General features: G+C 44.5%; 1 protein-coding gene across 1 annotated transcript in view; it reads right to left on the bottom strand.

Moving 5' to 3' along the window:
* LOC138968796 (CD109 antigen-like) overlaps positions 1-17,853 on the bottom strand; it is a gene marked incomplete in the record, with an annotated part of 51,623 nt that overhangs the window by 20,858 nt on the left and 12,912 nt on the right. Inside the window, 1 exon segment of the mRNA XM_070341440.1 lies at positions 15,930-16,143. Within this exon segment, the coding sequence (XP_070197541.1) occupies positions 15,930-16,143 (214 nt within the window).

Genomic DNA, 17,853 nt, shown 5'->3' with positions numbered 1-17,853 from the left:
AAGCTGAACTATATTTTCCAATATCCTACTTGACCGAAGCGTTAGTCCACAGCCAGGTCTCGGGAAAGACGTTGCGCACGTGTTCAACCTCCTGTAAATCCTGGTCAGTCTGAGAGTGAGTCTGAGAGTGAGTCGGAGGCTGTGGCGTATGATGTACTTGTGCAGAATTCACGAAGTGGAGGTGAGTGGCGAAGGGGTTAAAGCCGCCATGCAAGAAACCGTGCCGTATGGGTACGTCTATGTGCAGAGAAAAGGATTGGTCACGTGACTTGCCCCAACACATCTACAAACAGAGAGACTGCCAACTCTTTTGATTGGCTCAATAAAGGTTTTACTCGTAGGAGTCTTGATAACGAGGGGTCAATGCATTAGTGAGCTAAGTTCTTTTTCTTTGGGTTGTCTCATTATTATGTGTTTGTCCGTCACAGCACAGACCATTAGGTCGACGTACTAAGGGATGTTCCGTTTTGTTGATAACTAAAACCTTTGTAAATCAAACCTTTCGTTGTGTTTGTTTGTTTGTTTGTGTATGAGTTTGTTTGTTTGTGTGTGTGTTTGTTTGTTTTGGTCTTGATTTTGGGACGTTATCATGCAGTCTACCGTATTCGGATTTTTTGTTAACTTCTCGGGAATTCTTATTTCACGCCCCATTCTTCTTCTTCGCTAAAGCCACGTTGATGAACTTTGAACGCAAGATCAGTTGCACGCAGGCATATGTCCATATAAGGCAAGAGACTGCCTTCGTTTCACCATGAAGCTTTGCAGCGTCTTCAAATGTGAAGTTTAATACGTCAGGTGCTCTGAGTGAGAGGGTTCTTACCAAGCTCCACTGAAAACGTTCCAGATATAGAAACTTCCAGGACAAGGACAAAATCAGAGAAAATGGACAAAGAGTGGAAGGAGAAGCAGGCATGAGATGAGGAGAAAATGTTCATCAAAACTCGCTACCCCCCAAAAAACAAAAGCTGCTAAATGCTAGAATGAACTGGGTAGACACACTTCTGACCCATTGTATAAAGAAACTGCAAAGACAGCAACATTCGGACCTTTGACTTTGTTGAACCAAACTCCTGTGACGAAACCATTGCATTACAGACAAGCTTCAAGCACAGCAGAGTGTAAAGGGCAGTAACACCCAAGTTACATATAAAGCACGGTTCAGAAGCTGTTATGACAAGAAAGAGGTCCAAGAACACGTTGAAATTAAAGCTGCAAAAGGCTGCATGTGAACATAGTTTCTGAGATTCGGAAGCTAATGGCGGAATACAATGTTGCGGCCAAAGCAATGTTCCCTAGAGCTGACGATCATATACCAATAACCACACCACTGCTTGGGAAGGTGGCAAGCTGACAAGCTACAAAAATGCGATATAAGAGGGCCGTCATTCAACAAATGCCAAGGGCAATAAGCCAAGACACAGCTGGTGACGGAGAATCACCTGACGGTGGCGTTGGACCACAACCAGGTCTCAGGGAAGACAGAGCGCACGTGCTCGACCTCCTGCAGGTCGCCGTTGAGAGGGGCATGAGGAGGTTGCGGCCCTTTCACCACCATTCCGCCTCCCATCCCACCGCCCAGGGCTGGCATCGGCCCGTGAAACATGCACAAGCGACAGCCCTCTGCCGAACATTTCCGAGATGTTCAAAACATATGGGTCCAAGAAGTAACATAAAGTTAAATATATTTCTTAATTTTCTGGTGAAGACCCGGACTTTGTGACAGTCAAGTTTCTCGAAGCAAGCTTGGCCGAAAGGGGTCAGATGAAGACACGCATACAAAAAACTCCCTGTGATGCTGAGGATGATCAGAGCCGCTTTGCGTTGGAGAAAACTCGAGCAAACTATGAGCGCCACCCCAGTAGTCAAGGTATCAATCAAGACAACAAATAGAAGAGAAACGCTGACGATGATTTGCCCGCATAACGCTGGATAAACCTCGAGCAACATACACAAACTTAGCACGTATTTAAGGCATCAATAGAGACAAGAAAGAAAAGAAGAAAAGAGGAAAGCCAGTCTTCATTATTATCGATATCATTATAGTGCGCTAAACATGCAGCTACAGACGAAGCTGTATCACTAGCCAACGACAAGCGGGAAAAGTCCAGAGTGTAAGCGTAGAGGACGCCGTGTGTCCCTCCAACACCTGACAGAGACGTTGGTCCACAGCCAGGTTTCGGGAAACACGCTTCTCACGTGCTCCACCTCCTTCAAACCAGCACCTGGTTGCATCCCCCCTGACCCGCTCCCCATTCCTCCTCCCGCCATCCCGGCCATTGGTATCATCCCGCACATCGGACAATCAACTGTGACATAAAATTAATGTTTCTTGCAGTAGTGAAAACTGTTCTTGACATCACTGCGTTCCCTGTTGTATCCTTGTCAGCTTCCTTCTGTGGTTTCGGATTTAATAAACCTGTAGTCAGATTGAGAATGAAACCGCCGCGAAACGGTAATTCTTAAAACTAAGGTCATTGTTACGACCGTCTTGGTGACATTCTTAGATACGTCACATCATCATTTCTTTATTGTTTCTGTTTATGCACCTTGTTTGTCTACTGTAAAGGCCGTTAGGTCAAGGCTCTTGTGAATGTTTTGTTTTGTCCTGATTTTGCCCAGGAATGATGAAATATGAAACTAAGCACGGGGTCAAACCTTACAGTATGAAATAACTTGGAAACTGTCTCCAACTTACTACGGGATCAAACTAACGATAAGGAAGAGTAAGGAAACGTGTAAGACTTTCAAGTCGTATTCAGTCGTCCGCTGAAGAAACCTCAAACAAGCTACGAACACGACCCGCTGGGTCAAGGTATATACCAAGACAACAAAGATCTAAAGAAAAGGAACGCTGGTGATGATTTGGCCACTTAGCGCTAAAGAAACCTAGATAAAGATGTGAAACATGCGCACGAATTCAACTACAACGTATCCATCGAGACAGCAAAGAGAAGAGGAGAAGGGGAAAGCCCGTCTTCATTATTACATGTACATGTATCATTATAGTGCGTTAAACATGCATCTACAGTGGAAGCTGTATCACTAGCCAACGACAAGCCGACAGGTCCAGAGTGCAAGCGAAGAGGACGCCGTGTGTTCCTCGGTCACCTGACAGAGACGTTGATCCACAGCCAAGTTTCAGGAAACACGCTTCGCACGTGCTCCACCTCCTTTAAGGGTTGCATTCCCCCTGCGCCACCGTCCAGTCCTCCTGCTATCCCACCTCCAGCATTATGGACCATTGGGATCATCCAACAATTAGGACAATCGCCTGTGACATAAAATTAGTGTTTCTTGCGATGGTGAAAACCGTTGACAAAGGCACAGCCCTGTCTGTTTAACTCACAATCCCAGATCTGGCCACGCTTTTATATTGAATCTATCTATCCAATATATCGTAATCGTGCGAAAATCAGCCCCAGAAAAGTCTTTGATGGACTATGTACGTGTGTGTGTGTGTGTGTGTGTGTGTGTGTGTGTGTGTGTGTGCGTCCGTGTGTGTGTGTGCGTGTGTGTGCGTGCGTGTGTGTGTGTGTGTGTGTGTGAGTGTGCATGTGTGCAACTGCATGTGTGCGTATGTGTGTGTGTGTGCATGCGTGAGTGCGTGCGTGTGCGCGCGTGTGTGTGTGTGTGTGTGTGTGTGTGTGTGTGAATGTGTGCGTGTGTGTAAGTGTGCGCGGGAGTGCATACGTGCGTACGTGCGTTCGTGTATATTGCGGTGATATGATTCTTAATGTTAACGTACAAAACGCAAACGGCGAAAAAAAGAAACGGCATTTGGTAACCAATGCATCGCAAATGTCAAGGCATCCCAAGTTACCGCTCCGTGACTGGCAGATCTTCGTCACAACATTAAAAAGACTTACACGAAAACAAGAATATTCATGTAAGCTTGCAGCTAAAAAAAAACTCCGCAATGATCATAAACTGCAACACCCCCCGCTCTCACACACACACACACACACACACACACACACCACTCGCCCCTGATCCCACCCCACCACCCATAGCCATTTCTGGGAAGGCCAGTCCATCGCACATCGGACACCCACCTGCGAGAGAGACTGCATCCCCACTCCGCCTCGCCTATAAAATCGGTGTATGACTGTCCAATTGCTTAAATGTTTGGGGAAGGGGGGGAGGACGACGGGGGGGGGGGGGGGGGGGTGGTGTTTGGTGGACGGTCATACACGTTGAAGCCAATTCGTGCACAAATAAAACGAGTGCACGGGGGAGTTACGTCCCACGAACGCAGAAGACGAAGATCAAGAAGAAGAAGAAGGAGAGCAACTGTCCAAAAGCATCTAAGTAAACAAGCAATGAAGCAGGGTATAGGGAATTCAGCATTAAAAAAAACAACTCTTTGCCAACAAGCAGCTACACCACTGAAAACAGAAGTGTTCCACTGTGAACATATTTCTATAACAAGTTTTGAACCCTTTGGGAAATATTACATACTTCTACTAGCAAGAGAGGCACACATTATAAACACAAAGAGTTCACAAGTGTTTCTTTGAACACTATGTATGCAACTGTTCGAGTAGAACTATGTCAGGGATGGCCAAATCTCAATATTTTAACTCGCCAACCAGGCGAGTAACTTCAAGAAAGTTACTAGCCCGCCAGAAATGTTGCTGGCCCGGAACAAACCACAATTGCTGCATCTGCAGTGCTAATATGCCTTTAAAACTCGATAATACAACCAAAAATGTTACATTTTACCAGAATATTCGCCGGCCAGCCGGGCGAGTTGTCAGGCGGTTTCTACCAGCCCGGCAGATTTTTGACTCGCCCCTGGCGATCGGGCGGACGATTTGGCCAGCCCTGTATGTACTATGTCACAAAGTGTTCAAACCTTGTTGCAGAAGTGTGTTCAAAAGTGGAACACTTGTGTTTGCAGTGTATGTGTGTCCTTGTCACCTGACGGTGGTGTTGGACCACAACCAGGTCTCAGGGAAAGCGGAGCGCACGTGCTCGACCTCCTGAATGCCGCCGTTGGGAGGAGGCTGTCCCCCCTCCGCTATCCCTCCTCCCATCCCACCACCCATTGCCATTTCTGGGAAGGCCAGTCCATCGCACATCGGACACCCACCTGCGAGAGAGACTTCATAGCCAAAAAGAAGTCTTGAAGGAAGAGACTGCAGACCTCATTATGTTTGAAGAAAGAGACTACGAAACCTAAATGTTCTTTTAAAAACCCCGACAACACAACCCAAACATTTTTAGAAGAAAGCGATTACAAGTCTTGAAAAAAGAGACTGCAGAACTTATAGTTCTTGAAGAAATAGACTACGAAACTTTTCTTTTTGAAAAAAAGACCACACACCGAAACGTTCTAGAAGAAAGCGATTACAGAACCAACAAAGTCTGGAGAAAAAAAGACCATAGAATCCATTAGTTCTCTACCAAAGAGACTACAAAACCTTAATTAGAACAAAAACACCCTTAAAAAAAGTACTACAGAATCTATTAGTTCTCTACCAAAGAGACTACAAAACCTTTATTAGAACAAAAACACCCTTACCAAAAAAAAAGACTACAGAGGCTTACAGTTTTTGAAGAAAGAAAGTAAAAAAAATTAAAACAAGAAATTCCTCCGAGGTAGGAAAAACACCCCCGTCCTTACCATTCTCACTGCCACCAACTGAGAAGGCACTGCTAACAAGTGTGGTTAAAATAAGTTGATTGAGTGGACAAAGAGACAGGCGGAGAAAAAGACAAATCAATATAACTCTTTCTGTAACACCTACTGACCGCATACAGAAAACAAAAGATCCCGAAGAAGAAAAAAAACCAAAATCGGTTTGCGCTGCGCGCTGAGAGCAGGTATTGAAATATCTCATCGACCAGATTTTGTCCGGGGTGTATCTGCCGCTTCGCCGGGTAGCAAGTAGAGCCGAATACCCGGCTTGAGTGGCGCACTGTACGCCGGCTTCGAACCATGGACCCGTCAAGCTTAGGTCCCTTCCAGACTCATGGAATGGGAACAGCACGAACATGATTCAGGGGCCATAATGCCATTCCTGATCATATCATGTCGAGTCCCATACTTGTCGACGACGCCCTAGGTACCACATCACAAACAGAACTGTGCAATACACAGGTGTTTTCTACAGACACACTCAAACACACACACACACAGAGAAGCCGTATATATATATCTATATCTATTGTATAAATATATAGAGATAGATGAGAGTGTATTTTTCGCGTGGCTATAAATTGATTCGACCTTTGCACTTTTACAGTGAGGATAATTTACGGGTCCAATTTACGTTCTGGACACTGCGGTGACCTTCTAAAAATAGTAACAGAACGCCGGGAATATCCGAAGATGCCCCTCATACTACAGTGCACCATACGAAGGAAGGGAGGTAAACGCTGAAAACATGGAGAAGATAAGGAAGAGTTATGCGTAGTTGATCCCCCCAAAAAACCAAAATCCACCAATAACTCCCTAACCGTGTGTTTGACTGGTCCCAATTTTTGTAAGGACCGTCTCAGGAATGTATAGAACCTGTTCACCAAGTTTGGTGACGATCGGTCCGTTCATTCTTGAGATCTACTTGCGAACACAAACAAACACACAAACAAACAAACAAACAAACACACAAACAAACAAACAAACAAACACATCGAGTGAAACCTATACACACCCCTATACCGGGGGTGTAAACATGCTTGAAGCCATCACGATCCTCTAAACCAGCCCGGGACATTCACCGTAAAAGTGACTCTCCTCGAAAGCGTATGTGTAGCTTTCATTCAAGATGCGCACTGGTGTGCAAGCAAGCAAGAGAAGGTTTGTTCTGTCGCTCGTGCCAAACTGTACGGCTGCTTACACCCAGGTTCCCTTTTTTTTTTTAGAACTTAAGTATTAATAAGCTATGCCAAAATAATAGTCAAGCTGTAACAAAATAACATGCCCCCATACCAATCTAGGATAATTGATTAGTTATCAATAAAATCATATATACATGGGCGGCGTTCACGACTCCAACTGAAATAAAAGTACATTTCTAAACAGTTTAACGAAAAAATTGAGCTGCCACCACAAGCTGAAGACCTCTCCATGCTGCTGGGAAGCGAAACTAAAGTTAGTACAAAAACCATAAGATAATATATGACATCAAATAAAATCAACTAGAGTAATGAATTACTCAGCCCTGCAACCAGAAAAAAAGAAAACCCGAAAGTCGTCCTCATCGACGCAGCGTTCATGCACCAGAAACCTCAGCTGCACAAAGCGACAGACGGGAGAAAAAAAAATCCCCAGCTAATTCCGAGACAGTTCCGACTGGAGCATAGCCGCACGTGCAATTTGCTGTTTAATCCCTCAGTCACCTGACAGAGGCGTTGGCCCAGAGCCAGGTCTCAGGAAACACCGTTCTCACGCGCTCCACTTCCTGCAAAGGTCCAGAGGAGAACCCCCCTCCGAACGCAGCCCCGGCTGAAGCTGCGAACGCGAATCTGTTGGCTGCAAAACCTCCGCCCCCAAAGCCGGCATTGGCCAATGCCATTGGGAACCTGCAGAAACGGCACGGGACTGCGGAGAGAAAATGAAGGTCAGAGTTGGCTATTACAATACATGACAGGTCATAAGATGTATATACGGTACAAACACAGCGGCACTGACAGACATCGACAGTCCCAGACATACAGACGGGCGGACGGACTGTGGCACAGACAGACAGACAGACAAACAAACAGACAGACACACACACACACAAACACAGACACACTCAACATCTACAACAACAAAAATAACAACAACACACACACGCCCCAACAACAATAACACACACACACACACACATACACACACACACACAGGCACACACACACACACACACACACACACACACACACACACACACAACCACACACACACATACATATAAGAACGATATGTCACCAACTTCCGCTTTCACGGTACTGGTACTGTTCTGCTGGGAAAAAATGCATCAGTGAAAGGTTGAGGCGGTTAGGGGGTCGGGGGGGGGGGGGGGGTCGCGGGAGTGTGTGCGTGTGTGTGTGTGTGTGGGGGGGAGTGGAGGGCAAGGGTGGGGGGTTCACTGGGTTACTCGAGACTTGTTAACAGAACCAAATGTTGAAAACGTAGACGGCAGCCAATCCATACCCTCGTCGTCTTTCAGCTTGATCTAGCCTGGAGATAAAAGACATGAGGAAAATACAAACACCCACGGGTTGCACAGGGGATGTTCACTTTTACATAGCAGATGAGGGTACCGCATTACAGCTTTTCTCGTAATTTACATGAAGTGGCATAACCATTCTTCATGCAAAACTTCACGATATTGAAAGAACAAGAAGCGGTTGCCCTTCAGTCTCAAACACGCTGAAGACGGCCGGAAGCGGAAACGAGAAACAGGAGTCAACGAACAGTGGTCAACAAACTCCACCAAATTCTCTTTCTTCTCTCTCGTGTAAATAGCCCAATCCTTTTCAACGGTATAAACATAAAACAAAAACAACGAAAGCTGTTAAAAAAAGTAAAAAGAAAAAAAAGAAACCAAGAAAAAGGAAAAATAATCGAAGAAGATAAAATGCAAACGTTTTTTTAATCCAAAATCCCTCATGTTCATACTACACTATGACGCCGGACCATAATGACGATAAAGCCAAATGAGATCATGCAGCAGTCATCGTTCTCACGTCTCTGGAGCCAGAGAGAACAGGGCGCTCGTGCGTGTGACCAGGGTGACTTTACCCTCACAGCTATCACTCTTTTCATTCCCGCTAAATTTAAAGCACTCTACGTAACAGTGTGTCGCTACAGATGTTTGCTCAAGAGTTTAATGGCTTCAAGGGTATAACAATTCTTCCTGCCAAGGGGAAGCAGAGTAATGACGGACGGACGGACAGACAGACAGACAGACCGACGGACAGACAGACAGACAGAAAGCGACAGAGGGACAGACAGAGACAGAGAGACAGAAAGAGACAGGGGGACCGAAACAGAGAAAAGAGGGACCGAAACAGAGAAAGAGACAGACAGAACGAGTGACAAAAAGCAACACACACGCACAAACCAACAACGAATGGACACGCACACAAACTACAAACTAGCTCAACTAGCGTACTGTTCAATGCACCTACACCTGCATAACATCTAGCGCTTAGCGGAACTGGCTTTCTTCGCTCCCATGGTTCCTGTGTCACCTGACAGAAGCGTTTGTCCACAGCCAGGTTTCAGGAAACACGGTTCTCACGTGCTCCACCTCCTGCAAAGCTGGTGGGGGTTGTATTCCCCCGCCTACCCCTCCCATCGCACCTCCTCCCGCTCCTCCGACAAAGGCTTGAAATTCGCACATTGGGCAGCCTTCTGTGGATTTATCAATTAACTGTAAATGTGTTCGACACGCCAGAGGAAATACAAACATGCGCACAGAATTTAAACCATTTTTGTTAATTTCTCATTACGAACTCTGCCTTATTTTCGCTAAAGGAAGGCTTTGGTTATTGTTGACATTCAGCCTCATTCCAATGACTTGGAATGGCAGTTCAAAAGTGACCACGTCTCTCCGTGAAGGAGAAGCTGTTTTGGTGACCTGGCGGTCCTCAAGAATTCGGTGTCATTCGTACGCGCCGCAGTAATGGACGTCTGAACAAGCGAACGAGAGAAGCAGTTCAAAGTGAACAGTCCTATAGATTTCTTTCCTCTTGTCTGATTCACACTGAAAATCTGCGTCAGAAAATAGGAAAACAAAAACAAAGAGGGACAAATGCAATGGCACACTTCCTAAGCGATGCAGATGCTTGCAGACCGACAATGAGCACGTGAAGTACAACAACCACAGCGACATTCCCTGCACTGGGATGTGCGACACACTTTATCCCATGTACACTACATCGTATATACCTAACAGTCGTGTTAGTCCACAGCCAGGTCTCAGGAAAGTCAGAGCGCACTATCTCTACCTCCTGAGGAGGTCCACTCTGCGCTCCAGGCGTCTGTTGCATCATGGGCCGACATGGCTCCCGAATATCGGCCACGACGGCCATGCACGAGACAAGATCTGTATCTAGGACATGACACAGCTTTGTTGAAAGGTTTGTCTACAACGAGGCGTGATTTTCGGAATTGCAGCCAGCTTAGTGTAAAAATAAGGTGACTAACACATAAAGCATATATTCTTCAGCCTTAATTGAAGCATGAAGAATTCATGAAGAAGACCGGTACGGTGTTTTGTCATAAAGCCGGCTCAATCAGGTTTTCGGTATACCGCTACAGCTCTACATGAATCAAAAGTTAGATTAGATGTCGATTCAGAACTTTGACTGTAGTTCTTCTCACTAAGTACACTCGAAGAGGTGTCTGCTCGCACTGATGAGTATCTTTTGGCAGCATACTTGTCCGTGTTTCTTTGGCATTTTGAGGATATCGGCCGTCTTAAACGAACCTTCACAGAGGATTACTGCATGCACGAAAATGTACGTGTACAGGTCTCAAACCGAGAAAGCTTGAAACATGCCATTTTAGCACAAGATAGCACTAATTGTCTTGAACAACTTTTCTTTTTGAGAAATAGTATAAACGTTGCTTTGATTTTGTTTAATTAAAGAAAAACATATCGCCCACCTGCCCTTCGGCCAGACAATACCTATCCAGACGACGCAAAATAAATTCTTTGGTTAATACTCGCTTTCCAGAGAATGGAGCCCTGATATTCTTTTGTGGTAAGTGTTCAAACGAAAGGATATTAGTGATATATGTAAACGCCTGGGGGGGGGGGGGGTGTCTTGGGCCTGAAACTGATGGTTTTCAGGGGTTGGGGTGCCTTTAAGACAAAAGGGTAAATGCATAAACAGAAAACAAGCAAGCAAGAAAGACAGTGCATAGCGCATTAGCAGTACAAAAGCTGGCTGATCTTGATCGTCAGTCACCCCGTGGTAGCGTTTTGCCAAAGCCAGGTCTCTGGGAAGTGTGAACGGACCCGCTCTACCTCTTGCAACTGGTTGGCGGAGTTAGATTTGTCGACATTCGTTCCCATCGCCATCTCCGCCTTCATGATGAAGATTGGCTCTACAAATTTGATCACGTTTGTTGAGGAAAATATGTCATGACTGAAGGGAGAAAGAGAGAGAGAGAGCGCAACAGAGAGAGAGAGAGAGAGAGAGAGAGAGAGAGAGAGAGACAGACAGACAGACAGAGAGACAGACAGACAGACAGACAGAGAGACAGACAGAGAGACAGAGACAGAGAGACAGAGAGTGAAAGAGAGAGAGAACCCCAATAGCGCAACTCAAAAAAATTTGAGCAACCGGCCGCAGTAGATGTGAATTGTTTCATTAATCACCTTCCCTGATATTGTGTACTCTAGCCACGATAACACTAATGCGCTGTCTACTTAAACCGGTGTGTATATTTTCTCTTCAGGCAACAGGAACATACGACGTCAAACACATGTGAGGTGCAAGGAGACAGGATATAATTTCAAATATAATGCAGAAAGGGAAAGGTCAAGTGCAGGGAAAAAAGAGATCAACTAAAAAAAAATAACCATCTTCAAAAGGGGGAAAACCCAAAGAGGACGAACGCAATACCACACTAGCAAAGCGTCCCAGAGGCTTGCAGAACTAGCAGACAAGGTGCACGTGAAGTTCAACAACCACAGCGACATCCCCTACACTGGGATGTGTGACACACTTTAACGTACTGTACACCATATAGGTGGTCCTCAATTAAGCCCGAAGTCGACTTCTTGAAAACTTCGCGAAGTCTCTTTACCGAAAACTCAGTGCTACAAGCTTCATGCGGCCATCTACGCAAAGTATACTTCGCGTAGTCGATTTCGCCCAGTTGAAGCATGTCCTTAACTGAGCGAAGTCGACTACGTGAAGTATACTTCGCAAAGCTGGCCGCATGAAGCTTTAGCACTGAGTTTTCTGTAAAGAGACTTCGCGAAGTTTTCAAGAAGTCGACTTCGGGCTCAATTTAGGACGGGCTTAAGGACAGGCTTATACCTAACAGTCGTGTTAGTCCACAGCCAGGTCTCAGGAAAGTCAGAGCGGACTCTCTCTACCTCCTGAAGAGGTTCACTCTGTGATCCAGACGTCTGTTGCATCATAGGCATCATGGGCCCGCGAATACCGGCCCCGAAGGCCATGTCCATGATAAGTTCTGGATCTAAGACACAACACTGGTGTGTATGAAGGCTGGAGAACTCGTAGAGGAGTTTCATTATACTTCAGTGTGATTTCAGGAAAAAGCTGTTATAGGTGTATTTTCGGAGAAATTCAAACGCAGTCAAATTTTAACACTTATTTGAATTCTCACAAAAGCAAAAGTTATCGAACTTGGTATACTGTATTAAGTATAACATTAAAGAATTCTGATTATTTGTGTACATCTTTTATTTAAAAAACAACAACTGTCAGGGATCGCGCTAGCTTTTTAAAAAACGCGTAAGTCATACGCAACGAAACGAAAAAAAACGCGTCACGGACCAATATTTTTGCGTACTACGAAAACACGTACAGACACAAACAAAACACGCACGAAAGACTTAAAGACACTCCTTACCTAAATACGGCGAGTTTTCCTGTCGAACTCCGCGCACGCCTGTCGAATAACACCCCTGCTGTCTCCAACCTTCGGGCCTTGCGAGTTTGTTTCCCGCTCTAATAACACTAGACACACTTTCCGCCTTTTGGAAGCGCGAGATGGGAGAGCAGCTAATGTCTGTTTCATTATCCGACAAGACATTATCTGGTAATACCCTCGTTACGTTCGTTTGCGATACTTCGATGCAAAAAGAAACGGACTTTAGTTTTGACGCGCAGATTTCATGTGTGTCGTCACTTCTCGAGCCCTATAGTCAGTTTCAGGATCGGGTGATTATTAAATCAGAGCAAAAGCGCTGCGTGAAGACAAGAAAAAGTTACAATATTTTTGCGTATGGCTTACGCGGCGCGGCGAAAAAAACGCGTCAGCGACTTTTAAAATGCGTCAAATACGCAAAAATCGTGCGTAAACGCGATCCCTGAACTGTCCTGTTAACACATTTGTGAATATAATTAATTAGTTATTAATCCAGTTTGACCTATTTCTGGTTATTAATTACGAAGTATTGTGTCCCATTATAACATTTCGTCTTGTGTCGTCTTTGTATCGGTGAGTACAGTAATCCTTTGGTTTTTTTTAACTTTGTAACTTTTTTCAAATTCATGTAATCCTAGGGTTTAAAAAACAATAATTGCCTTGTCTTGTCTTGTCTTGGCTGTCTAATGTTATGGGCCGGAACATGGATGCAAGAGCCGCGGTTCGAGAGTGTACCCTTAATTCTAAACTCGACTCAGTTCGTCAACGTGGCGTCATCTTTGGGCTTTTGGCCAGCTTAGTGTTAAAATAAAGTGACTTACACAAAATGCCCGTTATTGCTCAGCCTTGAAACAGTGTCCGGGGTTGGCCTTATGACGGTTAGTGAGGAGAGGACAAGATATGAACATCAAGATTTGGTGTGGATGTGTAATTTTGACTGTACTTCTTATCGCTGAATCTATTCGTAGAAGTCTCTGGTCGCACTGAATACCGAGTGTCTTCACGCGGAACACTTTTCTGTGTTCCTTCTTACTTCTTCTCTTTTTGTTTATTTATATTTTGTTTAGGGGGTGGGCATTTTCGGAGATCTGCCATCTGCCAGGAAAAATACCTTTGGCTGTAATGCTATATGGCGGAATAAATTCTTGTTCTTGTTCATGTCTCGTTCTTGTTCTCTTCTTGTTCTTGAACAAACTTTCAGAGACTAACCGGACACCCAACATATATCAACTGAATAAAGAATTATGTAGAATGTATTCGTTCAAGTAGTGGAAGTGTTTGCATACACCCTTGTGAAGTAACGATTTTAACTGTCGATGAGAGTGTGGGAAAGAAGGGCAGCAAGTACCGTACGTTATATTTGAATGGTCCCTCTTTTTAACATCGTCGTTAATATAGCCCATTGATTCTGGTGGGACTTTTACTCCCACAATTTCTGTTAAACCCCTTCATGTTACCTGAATATAAATTCAGCATTAACAATAAAAAATGTCGGTCGCACTCTTGAAGACACAAGGGTAAATGCACAAACAGAAACAAAAACAAAAGCAAGCAAGACAGCAGCTACTGAATAGCGCATGAGCAGTACACTTTACATCCTGCTTTAAAGTTAAGTTAATTTATTGTCATCAGTCACCCAGTGGTAGCGTTTTGCCAAAGCCATGTCTCTGGAAAGTTGGAACGAATTCTCTCCACCTCTTGCAACTGATTGGCAGGATTTTTATGGATTTCATTTCCACCATGCCCCGCTCCCGCCATTGTTTCCTTCATGAAGTAGACCAGATCTACAAAATTGAGTTTAGCATGTTTGTTGAGTACGCATGTTTGCTACATCTACTTATCAAGCTTAATGAACACAGACTATGCATAATAATACGCGTTATATGTAGCTAATTGTGCGTCCTTTCTTGGCCATGAATTGCCATGACTGAAGAGAGAGAGAGAGAGATAGAGAGATAGAGATAGATAGAGAGAGAGAGAGAGAGAGAGAGATAGAGAGAGAGAGAGAGGGGAGAGAGAGAGAGAGAGAGAGAGAGAGAGAGAGATAGAGAGAGCGAGAGAGAGAAGAGAGAGAGAGAGAGAGAGAGAGAGAGAGAGAGAGAGAGAAAGAGAGCGATAGACAGACAGAGAGAGACTGGGGAGGGGGGGGAGACGGGAGGCGTTTCTGGATGCCAACGACCTGGGTCTTGTTTGCCATTCTTTTGTATCGGTAAGGTCCTCGTGAGAAGATGAGAAGTAATGACTGCTTTGTTGGTTTTGTGCATTTCTTCGTCTTTAATATTACCCTGTCCACGGTAGATCACATAGCATGTTCAACTTCGTATGGATATTAAAAAGATATTGTCTGCAAAACCTGAACCTTGCCCATTACTGATGCACGTCTTTCACAGCACACAATGTTGCCAACTGATCTTCTGTGCGATAGAAATGTTTAATATCCCAAGCCAAGACGGCAACAGAAACGATGAATTCTGCATGCAAAGGAACCGGGGAAAAACACAGAAAAACACCTCCCCAAACCGAATTCTGTTTTTTGTTTTAAACAACTGAACTCCCCAAAACAATGAAAACCAAAAGAAACAGAAAAACGTAATGTTTTAAACAAAAGTGTATAGTGATCGTAGCTCCCTATAGAAGCGTTTGTCCAGAGCCACGTTTCAGGGAAATCAGAGCGAACTCTCTCTACTTCTTTGAGAGTCGGCAGTCGAGTTGAGAGGGCGGTAGAAAACATTACCGCACGGAAGAGCCAAGGGTCTGTGCATGCATTTAAGAAGAACAGTCAGTTTTGCACATTCAACAACTGACATTTCTTAGAATACATTTACATGATGTGTGTGAGGGGGAGGGGGTATATGTCCGTGTGTATGCATGCGTGCGTGTGAATGTGTGTTGCTTTTTCAGAAGAGATTTTGGGGAGAATGTGTGACAAGCGGGAAAAAGGGAAACCTAGTAAAGATGTCATACACTTCTGGGTTTATAACACGTTTAGCCTGCCTTGGAATTTATTAATCGTTAGTCTGGCAGTCCATGATTTGCACGTGTTAATGAAACATCATCTGATAATCGTGTGCATACTAGTTGTGTAAAACAGGGAATGATAAAAATTGCATGCATTCATGCCAACAATCCAAAACCAGAAGTTTAGAATTAGTACCAAAGCGATCACACCAGTGAAATGTTATTTATGTTCAAAAGTCAATGGCGAAATATTGACCATCGCAGAAAAACAGCCATTAGTAAGTGAAATGTTGAACAAAGCGCCTTACCAATCAAAACAGCCCAGTGTTATTAGCAATTCTTCCATACCAAAAAGTGAGTATTTGACCAATGCAGAAAAAAAGTAGTCACTCTTTGTGGACAGTACCCGACAGAGACATTACTCCAGAGCCAGGTTTCTGGGAACAGCATGCGTACTGCTTGTACTTCTTTGAGGGGCTGGGCAGAGTTCTGACTATCAGTGAGAACCCCCGCGAGCCCTGCTCTAGCGACTCCGCTCAGTGATGCCTTGGCAAAGAATGTCCGACGGCTTTTCATTCGCCTTCTGAACCATCCTCCGGATGGTCGTGGGCGAGGGCGGCCTACAAGAAAAATACGCTTCACATGTCATCTGTTTGGACCTATTTGGAGGACTGAAGGCTTCCCCGAATTTAGCCCCAAGTTCACTTGGCAAAGACTTCGAAACAAATTCACTACCAAAACTTCTTTGCAGCGAGCTTCGCAAAGTCGACTTCCCAAATTTAGCCCAAAGTTGATGTGGAAAAGACTTCCAACAAAATTCACTGCCAAAGCTTCGTGCAGTGAGCTTCGTGAAGTATACTTCACTTCACAAAGTCGACTTCCCAAATTTAGCCCAAAGTTGACGTGGAAAAGACTTCCAACAAAATTCACTGCCAAAGCTTCGTGCGGTGAGCTTCGTGAAGTAGACTTCACTTCACAAAGTCGACTTCGCCCACACACCGTTCAGTTCATCTCAAGAGATGGGCTTCGAGTTTGAAGGCACAGTCCATCGCGAAAAAAAACACCCACGATTCAGCCTGCCATCTCACAACTGTTCAGGCTTTTACAAGATTTGAGTTAAGACCATCCCTCCACTTGGACACATACCACAACTGACAGTTTCCTGTGAAAAATGAAAATGTGTTGGTGAATACATTTTACCCAAATTTTCTTAAAGAACAGAATTCCTGAAAACATCAATTCCCACTCTGCACAAAAAGCACCAGCGCTGCTAATTTGTAGTACGTATCCTAGTGGAGAGATGGCCTCGTCCCATGTACAAGCCTGGTCAGATCTGAGATGATGAATCGAATTGTTTACATGTGAAGAACTGTGCCTTTAAGGCGTTCGAATAGAAGATGATGATCACGGCAGTCTGGCTCCAAGCTGAGAATCGCAATTCCTGACGGATTAATTGTTTTGTTACTTGCTACATTTTTTTAATGATAGAATTTATGTTTTTGCACGTAGTTTACATTAATTTTCTGTAGCTTGCCAGAGGCTTGGAGGAGATGTTATAAAATGATATATATTTGATCACTGTTCACTGTGTATTTATTCCGAGAGGAATCAAGCCACAATTGTCCATGCATAGTTTGCATTGTGTGGACAAAAACAAACTCAAATTCATGGTCACTCCATCCACATAAATGGCTGGAAAAAGTTTAAAACTGACGAACGTGAATGCGTGTTGTCTGTTCTGGGGTTATCCAACCACCGCATTTAGTACCAGTTATGCGGCACATACTTCAAGGCGTTAATCGAATATACTTTCATAACTGTTTGTTAACGTATAAACATTGGGGAAGAAACCCTGTACTTATTCATACCTTTACAAGGAAACCGACAGTAACATTTAGTTTTTGCACCAACAGCCACGAAAATAATCCAGTGTTATGATAGCCAATATTAAAGTAGTTTAGTACTGCAGGAAAAAATCTGAGCGTCCAGTACCCGACAGAGACATCGCTCCAGAGCCAGGTTTCAGGGAACAGCATGCGCACTGCTTCCACTTCTTTGAGAGGCTGGGTGTTGCTGGAAGCTATACTAATACGGCTAGAGTCCGTTGCAAAACTGCCCATCATCGGCGATGCTCTGGCAAATGACATCCGAAGGCCCAAATTTGGACGGCTGAAGGCCATCATCCTCCTGAAATGCCTTGGGCCTACAAGAAAAGGCTTTTCACATCACACAACAGTACGGCCGTGAGCGTGTGATCGAAGAGACAACGCTTAACTGAGGTTATTTTTTTCCTCTTCTATTCATTGGTTTAGATCGATGTATGCCCGTGC

This window comes from Littorina saxatilis, linkage group LG6 (genome assembly GCF_037325665.1).
Source record: "Littorina saxatilis isolate snail1 linkage group LG6, US_GU_Lsax_2.0, whole genome shotgun sequence".
NCBI lineage: Eukaryota > Metazoa > Mollusca > Gastropoda > Littorinimorpha > Littorinidae > Littorina > Littorina saxatilis.
The sequence above is the reverse complement of the archived record's forward strand: the minus strand, read 5'-3'. Positions and strand labels throughout refer to the sequence as shown.